The sequence below is a fragment of the Danio aesculapii genome, chromosome 15, assembly GCF_903798145.1.
Source record: "Danio aesculapii chromosome 15, fDanAes4.1, whole genome shotgun sequence".
In the NCBI taxonomy this organism is placed as follows: domain Eukaryota; kingdom Metazoa; phylum Chordata; class Actinopteri; order Cypriniformes; family Danionidae; genus Danio; species Danio aesculapii.
This window is the reverse complement of record NC_079449.1, coordinates 45,642,531-45,662,982: the sequence shown is the minus strand read 5'-3', so window position 1 is coordinate 45,662,982 and position 20,452 is coordinate 45,642,531. Positions and strand designations below refer to the sequence as shown.

Sequence of the window (20,452 nt, the reverse complement as noted above, 5' to 3'; positions counted from 1 at the left end):
CCAAATGCTTGATTCAAACTGGGTTCCCCTGTGTTCTCCAAAAGCCTACCTTAAAATTGACCTTATTAACTTTGTCAGTCCACATTAATTTAAAGCAGGGGTGTTCAAACTCGGTCCTGGAGGGCTGGTGTCCTGGAGAGTTTGGCTCCAACCCTAATCAAACACAGCTGAACCAGCTAATCAAGCTCTTACTAGATATACTAGAACAGGGATGGGCAAACTCGATCCTGGAGGGCCGGTGTCCCTGCATAGTTTTGCACCAACCCTAATCAAACACACCTGCTTGTAGCTTTCTAGTGATCTTGAAGACACTAATTAGGGTGTTCAGGTGTGTTTGACTAGTGTTGGAGCAAAACTCTGCAGGGACACCGGCCCTCAAGGATCGAGTTTGCCCATGCCTGTACTAGAAACTTCCTGGCATGTGTGTTGGAGTAAGATGGAGCTAAACTCAGCAGGACACCAGCAATCCAGGTTTAAGCTTGGACACCCCTGGTTTAAAGAGACGCATAGCAAACAGTTGGTGAGGAGATGCACTTTATATTGTGGACCATTTATAAGTGTCCAAAATACTCAAGTTGTGGTCCCGATGGCTAATTTAAAAATTTTTTTAATTGTTTGGGTCAAAGTCTAATGGTTCAAGAGCTGTAACATGAAATTAAATAGGGTTTGTGTTTTGGATAGATAGGAAAACAATCAAGGCGTGTTCAACACTTATTTTACCTGCTGTATATGCATGATTATTTTGTTCAGTCAAGCTCCAACTCAAACCTCAATCACATTATCACCCTACCAATTTTAAATAAGATCAACATCCAACTAAACACTGAACCGGAGGTTGAGGTATGACATTGGAGAATGATAAATGTTATAACCACTGTCTCTAAAGTGAAATACCGCACTAAAAAAGACGGTGGAGAATTGGGCACTCATCTAGGGAAGGACTGCGGTCGGGAGGGTGAACCGGGACTAGAGGCTGGTCGATGGAGGGGTGATTGGGTGGGAGACATTCGAGGGCTTAACTCGCCCGTTTGGAGACGCCACATAAGCTCTTCATTGGTGCGACTCAGACGCTTCTTCTCATTGCTCTCTTTCTCAACGTGCACCTGCAGGTTGGCATTTTCTTCCGACAGTTGCCTGGTGGTACAGAGAAAACAACTATTAGTTAATTATTTAAAGGGGTAACAGTGTGGATCTAAGGTAGTAGCTGTAATGTTTAATAGAGACCTGGACGTGGCGAGATTTCGGTCAATCCTGTCCTTTAGGTCTTCGTTCTGTTGTTGTAACACCTGAATACGCTCTTCCAATAGAACATTCTTTTGAGCCTGTGCAATACAACATGACAAGCACAATAAGTTGAAGTATTTACATTTCTGTTTAAAATGTGCCACTTTTATTGGACAAATAATGGTAAAAAATGGATCGATGTTTGGTGTTTGTATCATATTCTGAGTTATTGTTACAGTACCTAAAATATGTAATGCCAAGCAGTTCAAAGATTTTAGACTAATAGCTCTTACATCTATTTTGGGTAAATGTAGGAAAGAGTATTATCAAGGCACATCAGGAACAAAGTGGTCGAAGATTTGGACCCCCTTCAGTTTGCCTACAGGGGAAAGAGGCGCACCGACGATGCTGTAATAACTCTGTGTGACTTTGCTGCTGAACATATCCAACAGACTACAAATTATGTTGGGATTTTATTTATAGATGTTAGCTCAGCTTTTAATTCAATTTGGAGAGATATCCTTATGCAAAGATTATTAGATTTAGGAGTGAATGGTGTTGAATGGTGAATAGTGAATAGTTGTTAAGGATATGGTGTCTAAAACAATGATTGTAAATACAGGAGTTCCACTAGGAAGCATTTTATCTCCCTTACTTTTTTCTCTTTACACAAATGAACTTAAGATCCAGGATTTCGGATTTAAGTTATTTAAATATGCAGATGATCTGGCACTTGTTGGCCGGTTGACTAAAACAGGAACAGAAGGAGATACCTTGTACTATAATTATATAAATTTGCTTCAAAATTGGTGTCAAAGGAGTTCACTGGAGATCAATTTTAATAAAACCAAGGAGATGATAATCAGCAGAAATAAACCTTAGTCAAGGGTTGAAACCTCTGGTCCTTGAGGGACATGAAATAGAGACAGTTGGATGTTTTAAATATTTAGGAACATTTATTGAGAGTGGATTAACATTTGCTGCAAATGCAGAGTGCAGTTTTAATCTCATTAAAATGGTTGCTTCATTGCCTCCAAAATATGTATTTAATTGTGATTTGTTACTTGTAATCGCTCCACGTGACTTGTACTGTATCTGGTTAACTCTTTATATTCTCATATCGCGTCTAAAACCGTGTTGAAAATGCGGCGCGTGCCACTTTCTTCACAGATTTAAATGTGTTTGTGAGCCCACGATCCTCCGTTTGTCATTGTTTTGGCCACTGTCAGCTGTTCCTACACACGTGTGCCGGTCAAGTTTCAAACTTGTGCCACTGTGTGGATTAATACTGAATGTGTGTCATGGTCAGAAATAGAGTAATATGCTGATGTTTAACTGCATCACTTTAATGCACTCCCGTATTGGGCTCACACATACACTCTGCACTCTGACTACTTCAAAAGTGTTGATGAGCATTGATGACAATGGTGGGAATTTCTCTCCGTCTCGCGCTAATGCAGTCGACCAATTGCTGCAGTTGGGTCAATTGGGTCATCGGACCAATCAGCGCAGATCAGCCTCATGCAATGAGAGTTCTGGGAATAAATGAATCGCTGAACAAATCATATGGGAGTCGTTGGGATAATTAGGTAAAAATAAATGCAGATTATAAGACAATGAAAGAGTTTTTTGACCTTGCATGCATATCAGCCTGTTGTTGGAGACCCCCCAAATCAAAATATGACCCTTTTTAATCTGTTTAACATTGTTTAATGCTTTAACATTAATGTTATCTTATATGTTGTTTTCTCATCCTCCATTTTGTAACTCACCATTTTTTCCAGCTCTGAAATTTTGAGCTCCTGTTGATGAATCTGCTGGTTCTTCATCTCCAGGACCTCTTTAAGACTCTTCAGATCCTCCTCTATATGCTGATATGGTGCAAGAGCATCCTGCACACACACAAAACACACAATCTTTCTTTTATGTCTCACAGGACTTTACAGGGATGACGTTTTCTTTTAATGCCATCAGGCAAACACAAACACAAACTATCAGGAAAAGTACCACTATCTGCTCATCTGTGCTTCTGCGCAGTGCTTCTTCAAAGCGTTTGGCGCGGTCTCGCAGAGTTCGGTTCTGAAATGTCAGCGTGTCCACCTGATCCTAAATGCAAGCACAGAAACACACACACACACACACACTTAAGCCTGATCTATACTTCTGAAAATTGCCATATTCATTGATGCATACGTTGTCAAAGCAGTTATGAGCATTTATACTTGTCTGTGCTGCTCTGGTATTATCACTTCTGAATCAGTAGTAGCCAATGGGGTTTTCTATATTCCTCTGTGCTCTATGTTTTTGCTGGTGTTTTGGGTTTTTGCAAAATGTGAACAATGCTTCTGTAGAAGTCAACTCAGGCTTTTTTTTTTAAATTGTACCCCTATATACATTTCTGGAGAGCACCAAATACGTCCCACGAGGTACTTTTTTTTTTTAGTTTTTGTTTGAATCCATCAGAGACCGCTGTGCATGCTTCTTCAGATCTCAAATTTCTCTCGCGAGTGCCGTTCACGTCTGCTGTTCTCGCATAAATCCACCAGAGGCCGCTGTTTACGCTTTTGTGAGATCTTATATTTCTCTCACGTGTGCCATTTGCGCCTGTCTCGCGTAAATCCATCAGAGGCCACTGTCGACTGACTAACTGACTGACTGACTGACCCACCCACCTCCTTTCCTAAACCCAACCAATAGGGTTTTCAAAAGACATCCAAGAAAAGCCCTCACGACAACCTGGTTTTATTACGTTTTCGGATTTTACCACATTCCCACCCTGTTATTTACTTGTTTATTAAATTTTTTGGCTTTTGTTTTTGTCTTACCTGCTTTCTAGAACCGTTCTTACCCGACTTGAACTCCGTCCTCGTGGTCAAGTCTGCATCTTAAATCCGCTGACTTATGCGGCAAGCTACTGGATCAACTTGTAACAGCCAAAAAGACCTCCATATGGAAGTATTCGATCCGCTGGTAAGCGTGTAAAGGAATGGCGTCATACCATCACGTATCGTTCGTTTTAAAGACGAAATGCAGCCATACGTACTTCTGGTTACATAGTTCATGATCTCCAGAAATGTATATAGGGCTTCGTTTTCAGAATGAGCCTGTGTTAGTAGAAGTAGCTCAAACTTAAAATCATTTCAAATCAAAAGAAAAAAAAAATCTAAATCAAGAAAGAAAAGGGCGGGAACCAACATAAGTTCAACGACTTTAACCATAAAGTAAACAAAACAAATGTATGCATCTGGAGATGTATCCATCTCACACTCCTCAATGCTACCACTCCCACCAATCTCAGATCTTGCACTCCAGGCTCCATGTCAGGATATGGCGAAGGCTATACAATGGTGCGAAGGCTATTGGCAGAAGTATATATTGGCCTTTACACATGCAATCATAAAGAAAAGAGAAGAATGTGTTGCAATACAAAAGGACGACATGTTCCAGTACCTGCAGTGAGAGTCTGAGTTTCTCAAATTCCTCGTCCATTGACTTCTTTTGCTGCTCATGTGCCATCTTCAAGTCTAAAAACAAACAACCAGTGCATGTAGCAAGATGAAAATTGTATTGAACCGTTTATATTTGACTGTCTGTAGTAGTCTTGTTAAGCAGCGATTTCCACCAGCAGTCACCAGAGGCCTCTACCACTTTTCCATTAAGGCTGGTGTTGGAGACAAAATGTGGAACCAGGCTTAGGTTTTCACTCAAAAATGATCCAATCTCCAGCTAATGAGGTCGACGTTTCTCTTCTGAAATGCCAGTAGGATTTTAAAGCCAGTCCTCAACTTGGATCTGCAACCTGGCCCAGGCCTCTTTTTTTTAAGTGAAAAAGTGTAAGTCTATTAAGATTGTATGGATTTTCAACAGGGCTACTATTGGAAACATTGCTGGGTCTGGAACAATGCTGAACTTTTTCACTCAGGATTTTTTTTTTAATCAGTGCCCAAGTTTGGTTCTGAACTGTTGCTGAAGCTGCAGCTTTTCCAGCGAGTAGTATTTGCTTAAAACTAGTTTAAATTTCCACTGACATTGAGTGAAACCCCTTGTCCAACTACTGGTTCCCTTGTTAAAGACAAGCAAGATTTTACTGTTCTTGAACAAGGTAACTTCCCACATAGCAAAATATCTCTGGCCCAGCTCTGGCCCACACAATCAGCTTTTGCTTGGCCCACATGCCGCAGTGAATTACGGTACATGACTGGACCAAGTCCGGCTTCCAGACAAGGGCCAAACATGGACCATATCTGGGCCGTCTCAGCCAAGTTAATAATCCATAACTGAGCCTGAACTGGGCCAGATATGTTGGTGTGTCACGACTGCAATGAAATTGATAAACCCATAAATCATTGGCTATAGGCTTGCTATGGGTGTGCTTTTTCTCAAAGCGACCCGATTGGTAGAATTTTTTTCTTTATTTGAAAATAACAAAAAATGTATTTTAAAAGTGGGTCAAGACAGGCCAAACTTACATGGCCCACATATCAGTTATGAACATCTGGGCCCAATACTACATTTTACTTCTGGCCCAAGTATTGTGTGCCGCCTTAAAGATGGTTCCACCTCTGCCAAACCAGAGCCATGTTTGGCCCACATGCTGTATGCCAGTGCCGGATGAATGCCTGCTGTGCCATATTTATGCCAAATCTGGGCCAGAATTCTTTGCTACCTGGGTTATTCCAGTAAGCAGAGAATGTCAGTGGAAGTTTGAGCCAATCCTCCGTAAGGACTTCCCTCTGACAAAGCACTAGCTCCAAATAAAACACAAGCCTTGGTGGAAAAGTGGTATTAGTCAGCAAAACCTATTTGGTATTATAGACCTTCCAGCCGATTGCATGATGCCTACATATTGGTAAGTAGACAGTTCACTAGATTTTTAGACATAATAGATGAAATTTCCAGCAGTGTGATGGTTGTGTCAGTCAGCAAGACTCACTCTTAATGGTTCTGGTGTGTTCCTCTTGTAAAGTGGCCAGCGTGGCGCTATGAGTTGCTTCCATCTCAATCATAGCCGTCTCATGGTTTTCGCTCATCTTCTCGATCTAGTAATAAAAATCAGAAATCAAAACACACTCTAGAATAATGGATTCTGACTGGTCGACTCCAGCAATCACAAATTTTTCTACAATTTATATTTAATTTATTTAGCGACACACAATGCTAGAGGTGACTTTCTTTTGAATGGTTAGTCTGGTGCTGTAGACAAGTACAATTTTTAAGGTGCATCCCAAATTGCATACTTGTGCACTATTCTACACCATTTTGTAGTATAAATAGTGCAAGTAGTGCATCCACACTGAAAACACTATAAATATTAAGTGCACTTTAATTACCTGGATGATGCACATATTCAGCCGTTAAGATGAAGTGTGGAATGTTGGACACTTCACGCACTAAACAACCGCTGCTTTGCATAAATAGTTGAAGGGGCGGAGCTTTTGGGCACTGATGTTGGATTATTTATTTTGGATTGTGAAAGCAACATTCCCTTGCGAGAGTGATTATAGCGCCTCTCGATGGTGAATGCGGTTATACTCATGACAGGTATTAATTGGTAGTTTGGTCACTAATTTGGCAGCCGTCAAACGTGGGAAACGGTTTGAATTTTCGCTTGGTAAAAAAACAGTGTTCCATTTGGGACGGCACTACATTTCATAGACTGCTGACTGCTAGACATGCTGTTGAGTGTGTAAGTGCATACGTATATAGTGGATAAGAGCATAGTGTATAGTGTGCCATTTGGGATGCAAATCTTAGTGATCTTGAGTTTAGCTTTTATGCTAAGTTACAAATCTCAAACCATAGAAAGATCACTGGTGAACTTAAATACTTGCTTTTGGCCAGCACTGCAACTTTGTCAAAGTTAACCAAAAATAGCCAAATTAAACCCTATAATTCTTCATCTCAATGATTACCATTGAAGTTCCTTTATTTCACTTGTATGATGGAAATTTCAGGTGGAACAACAGACAGAACAACAAGAAACTACTGAAGACAACAAGTTGTTCAAGTTTATGACCGCTTGTCTAAAGGATTTACGAGTTACCCATACCTGTAGACATATTTATAACTTCTATAAAGAAGTGGTAAAGACTCTTAAGAAGAGTGAATCTTTTAAGTGCTCATGTCTTGAGTGCCTGTCTTTATGCACACTACTAGTTAAAGTACACATTGGCTTGGTTCCATTCTGAAGGCTTTATCCCTATGCTGTAATTCCTATTAAAGATTTTACCCTTACAAGTGAGAGATCTGAATACAGTAGATCAAGGCTGTATGGGATCAAATGTTTCTTGGAAAGCACATCCAATTCATGTTAAATAACCATCAATCTTAATTTTTATCAAGCTTACCCTTGATTGCTGTAACTCATAGTTAAGCGCGGCATGGGAGAAACAATTGAAAGGTAAGGGCACCCATGTCAAAATTGCAATATACTTTGGGCTTCTTTTCAGTCTACAAATACATTTTCTCCTTCCAGGCTTTCTCAAGCCTCGCTGAGCCTTCACACCCAACACTCCAATGCAATTCTAAAATAAAACCCATGCCAGTGATAATCTTAGTCTTCACACTCTGCTACTTTCTCATTTTACCTGCTCCTGGTGCTGAGATCGCAGCTGCACCAGGTGACTGTTCTGCTGCTGTTGGAGTCTCTGTTTCTCAGAGCTGTGCTCCTCCACCAGTCTCGCCTGTAGGGCCTTGAGCTCCTGCTGTTGCTCCTCTTGGAGTTCTTTCAGCTTCCGCTCGAAACTCTGCTCCAGGTGGGCCTTCTCACCCTGCAGACGCTCCCACCGCTGAACACTGACCACTACAGAGATAGAGAAGGTGAAAGGACTTGCTTAACTTGCCAAACATATTCATAATCAATAACTAGAGTACAAAGCAACATGTGATGTCAAAACTCTCAGACTAATAACTTATTTCTACTAAGCGGTACAGTTCAATTACATTGTCAGAACTACCAAAGTAACCCTACCATATCACTTTTGTGGTACCCTTTTGCACCTATCACAACTGTGCTTCAACACTGACTCCCTGAGTGAATGTGGGTAAGGGTGCTATTGGCATTGGAAATGCAAGTCTGATCTGGGTGACTTGTACCGAATAGTACTGTACTGTACTAAAATGTACCGTGGGAATCAGGCAAAGATGGTTGCTTTTTATGCTACAATGTCAGCAGTTTCTTTCTACTTTGGTGGTTATTTTCCTAAACAAAAGAACATATTACTTTGTTACTTCACTCTATAAAGTTCAGCTTTCTGGTCTGACATATCTTTGACCTCTTTATGCCTTCTTCAAGATACATAGATATGATAAACTTCTTGGAAAATTCCTTCAAGATTTTGGTCCATATTGCCATGCTAGCTTCAATTGTCTGAATATCTATGATGTGAATCTCTTATGGGCAGCACGGTGGCGCAATGGGTAGCACGATCGCCTCACAGCAAGAAGGTTGCTGGTTTGAGCCCCGGCTGGGTCAGCTGGCATTTCTGTGTGGAGTTTGCATGTTCTCCCCGTGTTGGCGTGGGTTTCCTCCGGGTGCTCCGGTTTCCCCCACAGTCCAAAGACATGCATTATAGGTTAATTGAATGAGCCAAATTGGCCGTAGTGTATGTGTTAATGCAAGAGTGTTTGGGTGTTTCCCGGTATTGGGTTGGACAGCCTGATCTCACGAGAAAATGTAAGTATTTTACGTTTTGTCAGTTTGGTGGCTAATTCGTACGAATTTGTACGAGTTCAGTCGTACGAAATTGTATGATTTTAAAAAGGGGGCGTGGCACCTAACCCCACCCCTAAACCCAACCGTCATTGGAGGATGAGCAAATCGTACTAAATTGTACGAATTAGATCATACGAATTCATACGAATTAGCCACTAAATCAAAAAGTTACGAATTGCCGTGAGATTGTGTTGGGTTGGAAGGGCAACATATGCTGGATAAGTTGGCGGTTCATTCCGCTGTGGTGACCGCTGATGAATAAAGGGACTAAGCCGAAGAGAAAATGAATGAATGAATCTCCCATTTAAACACATTATAAGGGTGCTCGATCAGATTGGGAATGTGTGATTTGAGTGTTGTGATCTTATTTTCCTGTTCACTCTACCATCAAAATGTTGCCGCAGAAACAGAGATTCACCAGAGCTGACAACCTTTTTCCATTCTTCTGTTCAGTTTTGTTGAACCGAATGTTGCATGCTGTAGGCTGGGTTTAGCTGATAGTAGTGTCACAGGTGTGGTCTACTTCTGATGCTGTAGCTCTTCCATAATGATGCTGTCGCATCATTATGGAGGATGCTGCACACTAGTGGTGGATGAGGAGATTCCCCCCATTGTGTAAAGCACTTTGAGTGTCCAGAAAAGCTCTATATAAATGTAAGGAATTATTATTATTATTATTATTATTATTATTATTATTATTATTATTATTATTATTATTATTAGAAGTGGTTGTTTGAGTTGATGTCACATTTTATCATCCTGGACAAGTCACCCCTGGACTCAACAAGGCATTTTCATTCACCCCTATTCTCCATAAACCCTTAAGATGGTTTTGTAAGAAAATTCCAGTAGATCAAGAGTTTCTAAAATCTCAAACCAGACTCAAACCAGTCTGTCTGGCACTAACAACCAACTACATTCAAAAACCCTTAAATCATCTTTCTAACCGATTCTAATGCTCAGTTTGAGCTTCGACAGATCATCTGGACCACGTCTGCATGCAGGAGTAGCTCTCATGTGATTGGCAGATTGAAACATTGAGTTACCAAGCAGTCAAACAGAAGTTCACTAAACACGAAGAATACAACTCTTCGTGTTCATATTTGTAGAATATGATACTGGATAGTTGATCTCATTTGTGAGTTTGACGTAGCTCAAGTGTGTGATGAGATCATGGTGAGGTGATGTATTGTAATTTTTTTTCAGACTTACCCACTTCATCCCTAATCCTGGCCAACTGCAGGGATAATTCCCTCTCCTTCACAGCAGCACTCTCGCTCTACAAAACACACACAAAGACACACAAATGTGTTACCAATGGGTCCATACAGAATCTGTAATCTCACATGGATGTCCTGCAGAAGAAATGTTAAAAATAAGCTTAAGAATGGGTTTAAAGGGGTGGTCTACTACGATATCATATTTTAAACTTTAGTTGATGTGTAATGTAGCTGTGTGAATATAAACAACATCTCTGAATGTAAGACGCTCAAAGTTCAATGCAAAGGGAGACATTGGCTTTTACAGAGTTAGCTTAGCAAAGCCTACAAAGTTTGGGGACTACAAAAAAAACACATCCAGGCTAGCAAGATCACAAATGCATTCACAACACGCATACACCCCTACGCAGCAACGGGGCGTGGCCAGAGGCACTGTAATGTTATCCCAGAGAAACTGTTTCTGTATTTGGACTTCCAAAGGACACGGCACAAAGAGAGAAGTGCTTACCGTTTAATTATAATTGTAAATGTTCCAAAAAATTATTAAAAAGATATAGCTAGCATTTGACAAAGGACAGCTTCCAGAATCTCTCCCAGTTCAGTGCTGGATTTGGTTAAAAACTCCTCCAATCATAGATGAAGCTGTGGATTGTGAGCCACAACCTGTAAGTGTTTTTATTTGTTCAAATTGATCTATTACATGCGTAGTTTCCAGCATTTATGGTATGTTATGTTGTATGTCAAGGATGTAAACAAGGATGTAACCAACAGGAAATGCCGTTTGGCACAGCTAACAATTTAACTACAAATTCGTATTTATCAGTCAAACTGCTGTAAACACCCACAATCTTCACCAGCACTGCAGTGTCTTACTAAGCGGATGCTTTCCCTGCATTCTACATCTCAAATAACAAACTCCCAAAAGATATGTGAACGCTTCATATTGCTTACACATGCTTAATCTGAATATATGTGAAAGACACTTGTCGGACTTTATATTAGAGAACAGGAGTGAGGTTCAGATCTGTGCTCACTTTCTGACTCTGATACAGCTGATACAGCTAACAATAGCTGTAACACCTCTCACGCCAGAGACCCGGGCTCTATCCCCGGCTAACAAATAATTTACCAATCAGACCATTCCTAAATTGCTATAAATAACCAGAGTTTCAAACCTCAGTTATCTTCATCTTGAAGAATCCCCCTTTCCATCCCTACTCCTCCCCCTTTTCCTAAATAGGGCAGCACGGTGGCCCAGTGGTTAGCACTGTTGCCTCACAGCAAGAATATCATTGGTTCAAGTCTTTAGCAGGCCTGTCGAACATTCTGTGTTTCTGTGTGGAGTTTATAAGTTCTCCCAGTGCTCGCGTGGGTTTCCCTCGGGTTCCCCGGTTTCCTTCCACCATCCAAAAACATGCGACTTACATTAATTGACTAATCCACAGATGAGCTCTTAGTCAGCAGTATATCTCTCCATAGCAATCCCTTATTTGTCTTTAGTCGTAAACAGCAGGGGAGTTCTCGAGATCTACCTGAGCTCAAACTCCCCTCTCGCCCTGCAAACGGGAGGGAGCCCAGGGCTCGAGGATCTTCTAAGATCAGGGCTCTCTCCTGGGACAGCATGCCAAACAGGCTTTATAATCAATCATCAGCTAAGTGTGAACTCTTGAACAAAACCCATAACAACACCCCAGCATCCTCAGGAACACCTTGGCAAACACTGTTATAACCTACAAACAGCTACTTAGTACAAATTAAAACCACGAAACTACAGCCCAGCAACCACCCATAATTACTTAGTGACTACATAATAGTTAGCAAATAGCAACAAACTAAACCTTAGAAACAAAGTTACTACCCCACCAACCACCTAGAAAACCTTTTTAACCATATAGCATCTTAGAAAGAACCATTGACAACATACATTAGCACTCACACTGAATAGCATGCGAGGTGACACTTAAGCCCTCTCTAGCAATCATTCAGACACCCTACATAGCAACATGCTAACTACCACCTAGAACGCTCCAGCAAACACATATCAACATGCTAATCACCTAAAACACTCTAGTGTCCATAACACAACATGTAAACAACCATTTGCAAAACTTCCTGCCCTTGTAACCACCCAGAGCACCCTACACAACTACTCACAACACCTTCGAAACAAAGCAACTCCATAATACCAACCATTCAGAATAATCAAACTACTCATAAAACATGCAGTCCAAACTTTTAACAACCACAAGGAAATGTCCTGGCAATCCTCCTGAACATCCTGATGAGTGCAAACGTTCGCTAAATGAAGTTTATTTATAAACTAATTTCGATAGAATCATGTGCTTATGATTGACCACAGCTGGTCCTGCATTAGCTAACGAATAATTTACTAATCAGACCATTCCTAAATTGCTATAAATAACCAGAGTTTCAAACCTCAGTTATCTTCATCTTGAAGAATCCCCCTTTCCATCCCTACTCCTCCCCCTTTTCCTAAATAGGGCAGCACGGTGGCCCAGTGGTTAGCACTGTTGCCTCACAGCAAGAATATCATTGGTTCAAGTCTTTAGCAGGCCTGTCGAACATTCTGTGTTTCTGTGTGGAGTTTATAAGTTCTCCCAGTGCTCGCGTGGGTTTCCCTCGGGTTCCCCGGTTTCCTTCCACCATCCAAAAACATGCGACTTACATTAATTGACTAATCCACAGATGAGCTCTTAGTCAGCAGTATATCTCTCCATAGCAATTCCTTATTTGTCTTTAGTCGTAAACAGCAGGGGAGTTCTCGAGATCTACCTGAGCTCAAACTCCCCTCTCGCCCTGCAAACGGGAGGGAGCCCAGGGCTCGAGGATCTTCTAAGCTCAGGGCTCTCTCCTGGGACAGCATGCCAAACAGGCTTTATAATCAATCATCAGCTAAGTGTGAACTCCTGAACAAAACCCATAACAACACCCCAGCATCCTCAGGAAGACCTTAGCAAACACTGTAATAACCTACAAACAGCTACTTAGTACAAATTAAAACCACGAAACAACAGCCAAGCAACCACCCATAATTACTTAGTGACTACATAATAGTTAGCAAATAGCAACAAACTAAACCTTAGAAACAAAGTTACTACCCCACCAACCACCTAGAAAAGCTTTGTAACCACATAGCATCTTAGAAAGAACCATTGACATCATACATTAGCACTCACACTGAATAGCATGCGAGGTGACACTTAAGCCCTCTCTAGCAATCATTCAGACACCCTCCATAGCAACATGCTAACTACCACCCAGAACGCTCCAGCAAACACATATCAACATGCTAATCACCTAAAACATTCTAGTGTCCATAACACAACATGTAAACAACCATTTGCAAAACTTCCTGCCCTTGTAACCACCCAGAGCACCCTACACAACTACTCACAACACCTTCGAAACAAAGCAACTCCATAATACCAACCATTCAGAATAATCAAACTACTCATAAAACATGCAATCCAAACTTTTAACAACCACAAGGAAATGTCCGGGAAATCCCCCTGAACATCCTAATGAGTGCAAACGTTCGCTAAATGAAGTTTATTTATAAACTAATTTCGATAGAATCATGTGCTTATGATTGACCACAGCTGGTCCTGCATTAGCTAACGAATAATTTACTAATCAGACCATTCCTAAATTGCTATAAATAACCAGAGTTTCAAACCTCAGTTATCTTCATCTTGAAGAATCCCCCTTTCCATCCCTACTCCTCCCCCTTTTCCTAAATAGGGCAGCACGGTGGCCCAGTGGTTAGCACTGTTGCCTCACAGCAAGAATATCATTGGTTCAAGTTCTTTACCAGGCCAGTCGACATTTCTCTGTGAAGTTTACGTGTTCTCCCCGTGCTTGCTTGGGTTTTCCCCGGGTTTCCTGGTTTTCTCTCATCGTCTAAAGACATGCGACATAAGTGAATTGACTAAACCAAATTTGGCACCACAGATGAGCTCTTAGTCAGCAGTATATCTCTCCATAGCAATCCCTAATTTGTCTTTAGTCATAAAAAGCAGATCTACCTGAGCTCAAACTCCCTTCTCGCCCTGCAAATGGGAGGAAGCCCAGGGCTCGAGGATCTTCTAAGCTCAGGGCTCTCTCCTGGGACAGCATGCCAAACATGCTTTATAATCAATCATCTGCTTAGTGTGAACTCTTGAACCAAATATAAGCAACCCCATCACATCCCAGCAACCTTCAGGAAGACCTTAGCAAACACTGCAATAACCTACAAACAGCTACTTAGTATTAAATTAAATTAAAACCACGAAACAACAGCCAAGCAACCACCCATGATTACTTAGTGACTACATAATAGTTAGCAAATAGCAACAAACTAAACCTTAGAAACAAGGTTACTACCCCACCAACCACCTAGAAAAGCTTTGCAACCACATAGCATCCTGGAAATAACCATTGACAACTCCTTACAAACCATAACATCCTAGCAACCACAAGGTCCAACCTCTATTTTGTTTTGCAAGGGCAATACTGAAAATTCTTCAGATCTAGATAACATTGCCATCAGTGCTGTCTCAAACGTAATAATTTACAGCAATTAATAAAGAAATCATGAATAATAACATCAAACCAGCTGCATAACGTGCCAGCAGTCAGGGTGGGGTGTTTCCCTCACTGTAAGACCACATGTTTGTCTTGACTGTAAGCACACACAGGCACAAACACAGCATCCATAATCACAAAGTGTGTAAAAGAGAACTGAAGAATGAATATGAATCAAGCAAGGTCTTATTTAAAAGGCATCAATAATCCTACTTTAGCATACAAGTCACAGAGCAGCAGCATAACACACATTCTTCCGGGTATTGTTTTACCGTAGTATCCAAACAGCATGTAGGATGGAGACACAGAGAGAGATTACAGAAACACCGGCTCATGCTAGGACAGAATGTAGCATCATTAAAACCTGTCGGGGGAATACCATACGCACACCGCATGAGGAGAGAGTGGGAGAGGATGACAGACGGACAGGCAGGGAGAGGGTAAACGTGGTAGAAAAAGACTAATGTTGACAAATCGATGGCCTTACCTCATCCTGTGTTTAGCATCATAGTCTGACTACTGCAACAATGAGTACCGTGAGTCTGCGATTCTACACATGTTCCTCAGACAACCCCCTAGCTTCTCGCCCTCTTCCTCACACAAACACACACACACACTCAAGGATGCTGGGAGGAGGAGGGGTAAATGATGGAGCGATAGTGGGCCAGGAGGATGAGATCAATAAAGATCAAAATAACACGTGTGCATTGTCTAATCGAAGAGGATGAACACATAAACTGCATCCAATCAGACAAAAGAATGCATCCCAGATTAAATATGACTGCTTGTTTTATAGAAGGATTAACACCATTTGCTAGGGGTGTCCCAATCCGATATTGATATCGGAAGTAGGTCCGATATCAGCCCAAAAAAACTCTATTGGACTGCGTTAAAAATCTCAGATATAAGCAGTCCGTTCCGCTCTAAACTCCGTTACAGCTATTCTATCCAGCAGCGTCCAGAGCCAGCATGCAAAGCCCATGTGATCACAACACTGCTTGTTAGCGAAATAGCAAAGAAAAAGAGCGTTGTTGGTCGCGTGGCAGCACAAGTTTCCCATGGTGGAACCGAACCGGGAAAGTTTAATGCGTCCAACCTCATCGCGCATTTGAAGCAGCATCACAAAACTCTGCATGAGGACTTTCACAAGACCACTGAGTTAAAGAAACAATCCTCTGGCAACTTCAAGCAACCAATGCTGCCTGAAACCCTTGCAAATCGTGACAAATTCCATCGTAAGAACAATCCTTTACATTACTGGAAAGCAGGGGAATCGCTAGACCCAATTTACTGGGGCACATGCCCCAGTAAACATCGCCAGTGCCCCAGTAAATGCATTGAGATATGATTTACTTCATGGTAATCCCAGAATAAAGATGTCATTCTCTATGTGCAATCGAACCAACGCAATTTAATCAATAAGCAACCTGATGCATCTCTTCATGTGCGCAGAAAACCATACTCGCGCACCTCACACACCGCTCCTGCTGGACCCTGATGCGCTGCTCTTCTCCCGGTGCCCTGGTTGTTAACATGCACGCTGAAAAAAGTACTTGCTGCTTATGCGCCGCTCAGGTATTGTGAAGCCGGCATTACAGCCTTTTATAATGAGGTGACGGCATACAGTGAGTTTTGCTAGTCGACAAAACTAAAGTTTAAATAATATGATGGTGATCTGACTAAACATGCCTCCTGATAGATTTTGTATGAAGTAAAAGGAGGGATGACCAGTCTGGGAGGTAAAGACTTATTAAACCTAATTCTCTGCCATGTGTCAAGTCTAAGACAACAGATAATTCTATTAAACATCTTTTTTTATATTATATTGAACTGGCTAAATATTTTCATTCAAATTAAATTATTATTCATACAAAAGATTTCTAAAATGATCTTAGCATCACTCCAGTTGTGTTTACATTGTTTTCCAGTTATATTTAGGATTAATAAATTGGTCGATTTTCCATACTTACTGTTGCTGACTTTTGTTCTCAGTTTGATCTCGCCGTTCATACATTCCACTCAACCAAATAGGTAAAAGTAAAGTAATCATGATTTGTGCTGATTATTGTATCGGATTTGTATCGGTATCGGTTAGTACTGAAGGCTGCAATATCGGTATCTTATCGGAAGTTAAAACATTGTCTCGGGACATCCCTACAATTTGCAATTTAAAAAGATTAGTCCCTACAGTTGTAATCACACAGCTTTGATTTGGTTTTAAGTGACATTTTGGCATGGTGCTAACAAGGATGCTAAAGGTTGCACATTACCTGATGTGCATATCTAATACTAGTGTGCCTAAGTTACAATCACTTTCCAAACCTAATCCCATCCGGATCACGGCACTTGTGAGACCCTTACCACTCTACTCACATTGCTGTGACTGAGATCTGAACTTGCATGGGAGGTAAATGTGGTAACATGGATGTTAAAGACCACAGGATCTACTGATACTAGCAAATGTGGCTTTTGATGCTAGGAAAGGGAAGTGAAGTTCACTCATGCAACATGTCCGGTTCTACTCACACCAGTCAGAACAGGATTTGAATTTGGTATTTCTGGTATGTGCTAACAAGAACATTAAAAACATCCCAACACTCCCCAAACCTCATTCCCACCTGGGCCACGTCCCAATGAGACCCTTACAACTCTACTCACATTGGTCAGAATGGGATCTGAACTTCTATTGGAGGTGAATGTGGTAACATGGATGCTAAAGATCACAGGTTCTACTAATACTAGCAAGTGTGGCTTTTGATGCTAGGGAAAGGAAGTGAAGATCACTCATGCAACATGTTCAGTTCTCCTCACACCAGTCAAAACAGTATTTGAACTGGTATTTCTGGTATGTGCTAACAAGAACATTAAAAACAGCCCAAGACTTCCCAAACCTTATGCCCACTTGGGTCATGGCACCAATGAAACCATAATGGTTCTACTCACATTGCTGTGATTGGGATCTGAACTTAAATTGGAGATGAATGTGGTAACATTGATGCTACAGACCAAAATTTCTACTGATACTAGCAAGTGGGGCTTTTGATGCTAGGGGAGGAAAGATTATTCCGCTACACCAATGTAACATGTTCAGTTCTCCTCACACCAGTCAGAACAGGATTTGAACTGGTATTTCTGGTATGCGCTAACAAGAACATTAAAAACAGCCCAAGACTCCCCAAACCTCATTCCCACATGGGCCACGGCCCAATGAGACCCTTACAACTCTACTCACATTGGTCTGAATGGGATCTGAACTTCTATTGGAGGTGAATGTGGTAACATGGATGGTAAAGACCACAGGTTCTACTGATTCTAGCAATGTGGCTTTTGATGCTAGGAGAGGGAAGTTTATTCTGCTACACCAATGTAACATGTTCGGTAATACTCACACCACACAGAACAGAAATTGAACTGTTATTTCTGGTATGTGCTAACAAGAATTTTAAAAACAGGCTAACACTCCCCAAACCTCATTCCCACCTGGGACACAGCACCAATGAGACCCTTACGGTTCTATTTGCTGTGAATGGGTGAATGTGGTAACATGGATGCCAAAGATCACAGGTTCTACTGATACTAGCAAGTGTGGCTTTTGATGCTAGGGAAGGGAAGTGAAGTTCACTAATGCTCACTGAATACAAACCTAACAGATCACTCAGATCTTTAGGATCAAATAGATTAGAAATCCCAAGAGTTCAGTCAAAGCAGGGTGAATCAGCTTTCAGCTACTACGCCCCTCGCTGCTGGAATCAGCTTCCAGAAATGATCAGATGTGCTCCAACATTAGGCACATTCAAATCAAGACTGAAAACACATCTGTTTAGCTGTGCCTTTACTGAATGAGCACTGCGCTACGTCCGACAGATCGAACTACTATGTTTTTCTCTTCTTTTTAATTCTTTTATAACACATTTTATCAGCTTTTATTTTATTTTATTTTTATTCTAACCATTTTTATGTTTGTTTTTATTTCTCTTATAATTGTTTCTTTTATTCCTGTTTATGTAAAGCACTTTGAATTGCCACTGTGTATGAAATGTGCTATATAAATAAACTTGCCTTGCCTTGCCTTGCCTTGCCTAATGCAACATGTCCGGTTCTACTCACACTAGTCAGAACATGATTTGAACTGGTATTTCTGGTATGTGCTAACAAGAACATTAAAAACAGCCCAACACTCCCCAAACCTCATATTCACTTGGGTCACGGCACCAACGAGACCCTTACAACTCTACTCACATTGCTGTGAATAGGATCTGAACTTGCATTGGAGGTGAATGTGGTAACATCTATGCTAAAAACCACAGGTTCTACTGAACTGGACAATCTCAAATCATCATCTTAAACCAGAATTTTATGTCTTCCACTTGAGATTCGATTGACAAAAATGCATCTTAATATCAAGTAAATTTGACAGTGCCCATACAGTGGTGTCATATGAGGGATGTGTTTTACCTTGTGGCAGAAGTGTTGGGTGGTGATGCTGAACACATCCAGGCATTGTAAGGACTTTTTGAGCTCATCCTGCAATCTGATCAGCTGCCGGGCCTGATCTTCACATCTCTCCTTTAGTCTCTGCACCATCAGTCGCTCCCGCTCGGCATCCAAACCCTCCGAACGCCCACCCAGATGGGCCACGCATGACTTCTGACGCACTGGAACATATACATGAACATGAATAAAGACTGTAAGAAAGTTTGTTATTATGAGAATTAATAAAGTGACACAATTATTGGGTTTTAACGGTTCCTACTTTAGGTTTTGTAGGTCTCCTACAGTGGGTTTACATCCATCAAAGATATATATATATATATATATATATATATATATATATATATATATATATATATATATATATATATATATATATATATATATATATATATATAAGGTATTACTCTAATTATACAGTATCAACAGAAACATCTATTGTTCTCTCTCATTGCCTGAAACAGTGGGTTCAAGGATCAAAACTCTTTAAACACCTCCTTTCTGACAGTCTGACACAAACTTAATTGGTTAGTTAAATTCCTCCGCTTAGATGACACTACTTTGCACTGATTGGTCAAATTAAACCACTCTGCTCTGATTGGTGATGACCGAACTCTAGCCTGATTGGTCAATTGACACTGCGCTGATTTGATTGGTCATTTAACACAACTTTCCTCTGATTGGTCAGATGTCACTACTATGCTCTGATTAGTCAGATGACACTTCTCTGTTTTGATTGGTCAGATAACACAGCTTTGCTCTGATTGGTCAAGTGAAACCACTTTGATTTGTCAGATGACAGAACTCTACCCTGATTGGTCAAATGACAATGCTCTGCTTTGATTGGTCATATAACACAACTTTCCTCTGATTTGTCAGATCTCTCTACTATGCTCTGATTGGTCAGATGACTCTACTTTGCTCTGATTTGGCAGATGACACTTCTCTGCTTTGATTGGTCAGATGACATCACTCTGATTGGTCAAATGACACTACTCTGCTGTAATTGGTCAAATTGCAAAACTCTGCTCTGATTAGTCAAATGACATCACCCTGATTAGTCAAATGACACTACTCTGCTCTGATTGGTCAAATGGCAGAACTTTACTCTGATTGGTGAAATGACACCACTCTGCTGTGATTAGTCAAATGACATCACTCTGATTGGTCAAATGACACTATTCTGCTCTGATTAGTCAGATGACAGAACTGCACT

General features: G+C 41.0%; 1 protein-coding gene across 1 annotated transcript; it reads right to left on the bottom strand.

Moving 5' to 3' along the window:
* Positions 1 to 839: 839 nt before the first annotated feature.
* mtus2b (microtubule associated tumor suppressor candidate 2b) lies at positions 840 to 19,386 on the bottom strand. The gene is made up of 9 exons (XM_056474031.1): positions 19,201 to 19,386; positions 10,151 to 10,217; positions 7,812 to 8,026; positions 6,158 to 6,263; positions 4,675 to 4,748; positions 3,232 to 3,330; positions 2,997 to 3,116; positions 1,225 to 1,322; positions 840 to 1,134 (listed from the first exon to the last, which is right to left on the bottom strand). Exons 1-9 carry the CDS (start codon positions 19,327 to 19,329, stop codon positions 927 to 929), a joined length of 1,116 nt encoding a protein of 371 aa, XP_056330006.1. The 5' UTR covers positions 19,330 to 19,386; the 3' UTR covers positions 840 to 926.
* Between the last annotated feature and the right edge of the window lie 1,066 nt (positions 19,387 to 20,452).

What these genes read in the sequence shown, in the direction of transcription:
- mtus2b (XM_056474031.1), bottom strand. Translation starts at nt 19,329, where the DNA reads ATGGTGCAGAGACTAAAGGAGAGATGTGAAGATCAGGCCCGGCAGCTG. An exon ending in AACTCAGACTCTCACTGCAG is followed by an intron (nt 3,331 to 4,674) that starts GTACTGGAACAT and finishes GCTTGCATTTAG; the next exon opens with GATCAGGTGGACACGCTGAC. An exon ending in GCACAGATGAGCAGATAGTG is followed by an intron (nt 3,117 to 3,231) that starts GTACTTTTCCTG and finishes GTGTGTGTGCAG; the next exon opens with GATGCTCTTGCACCATATCA.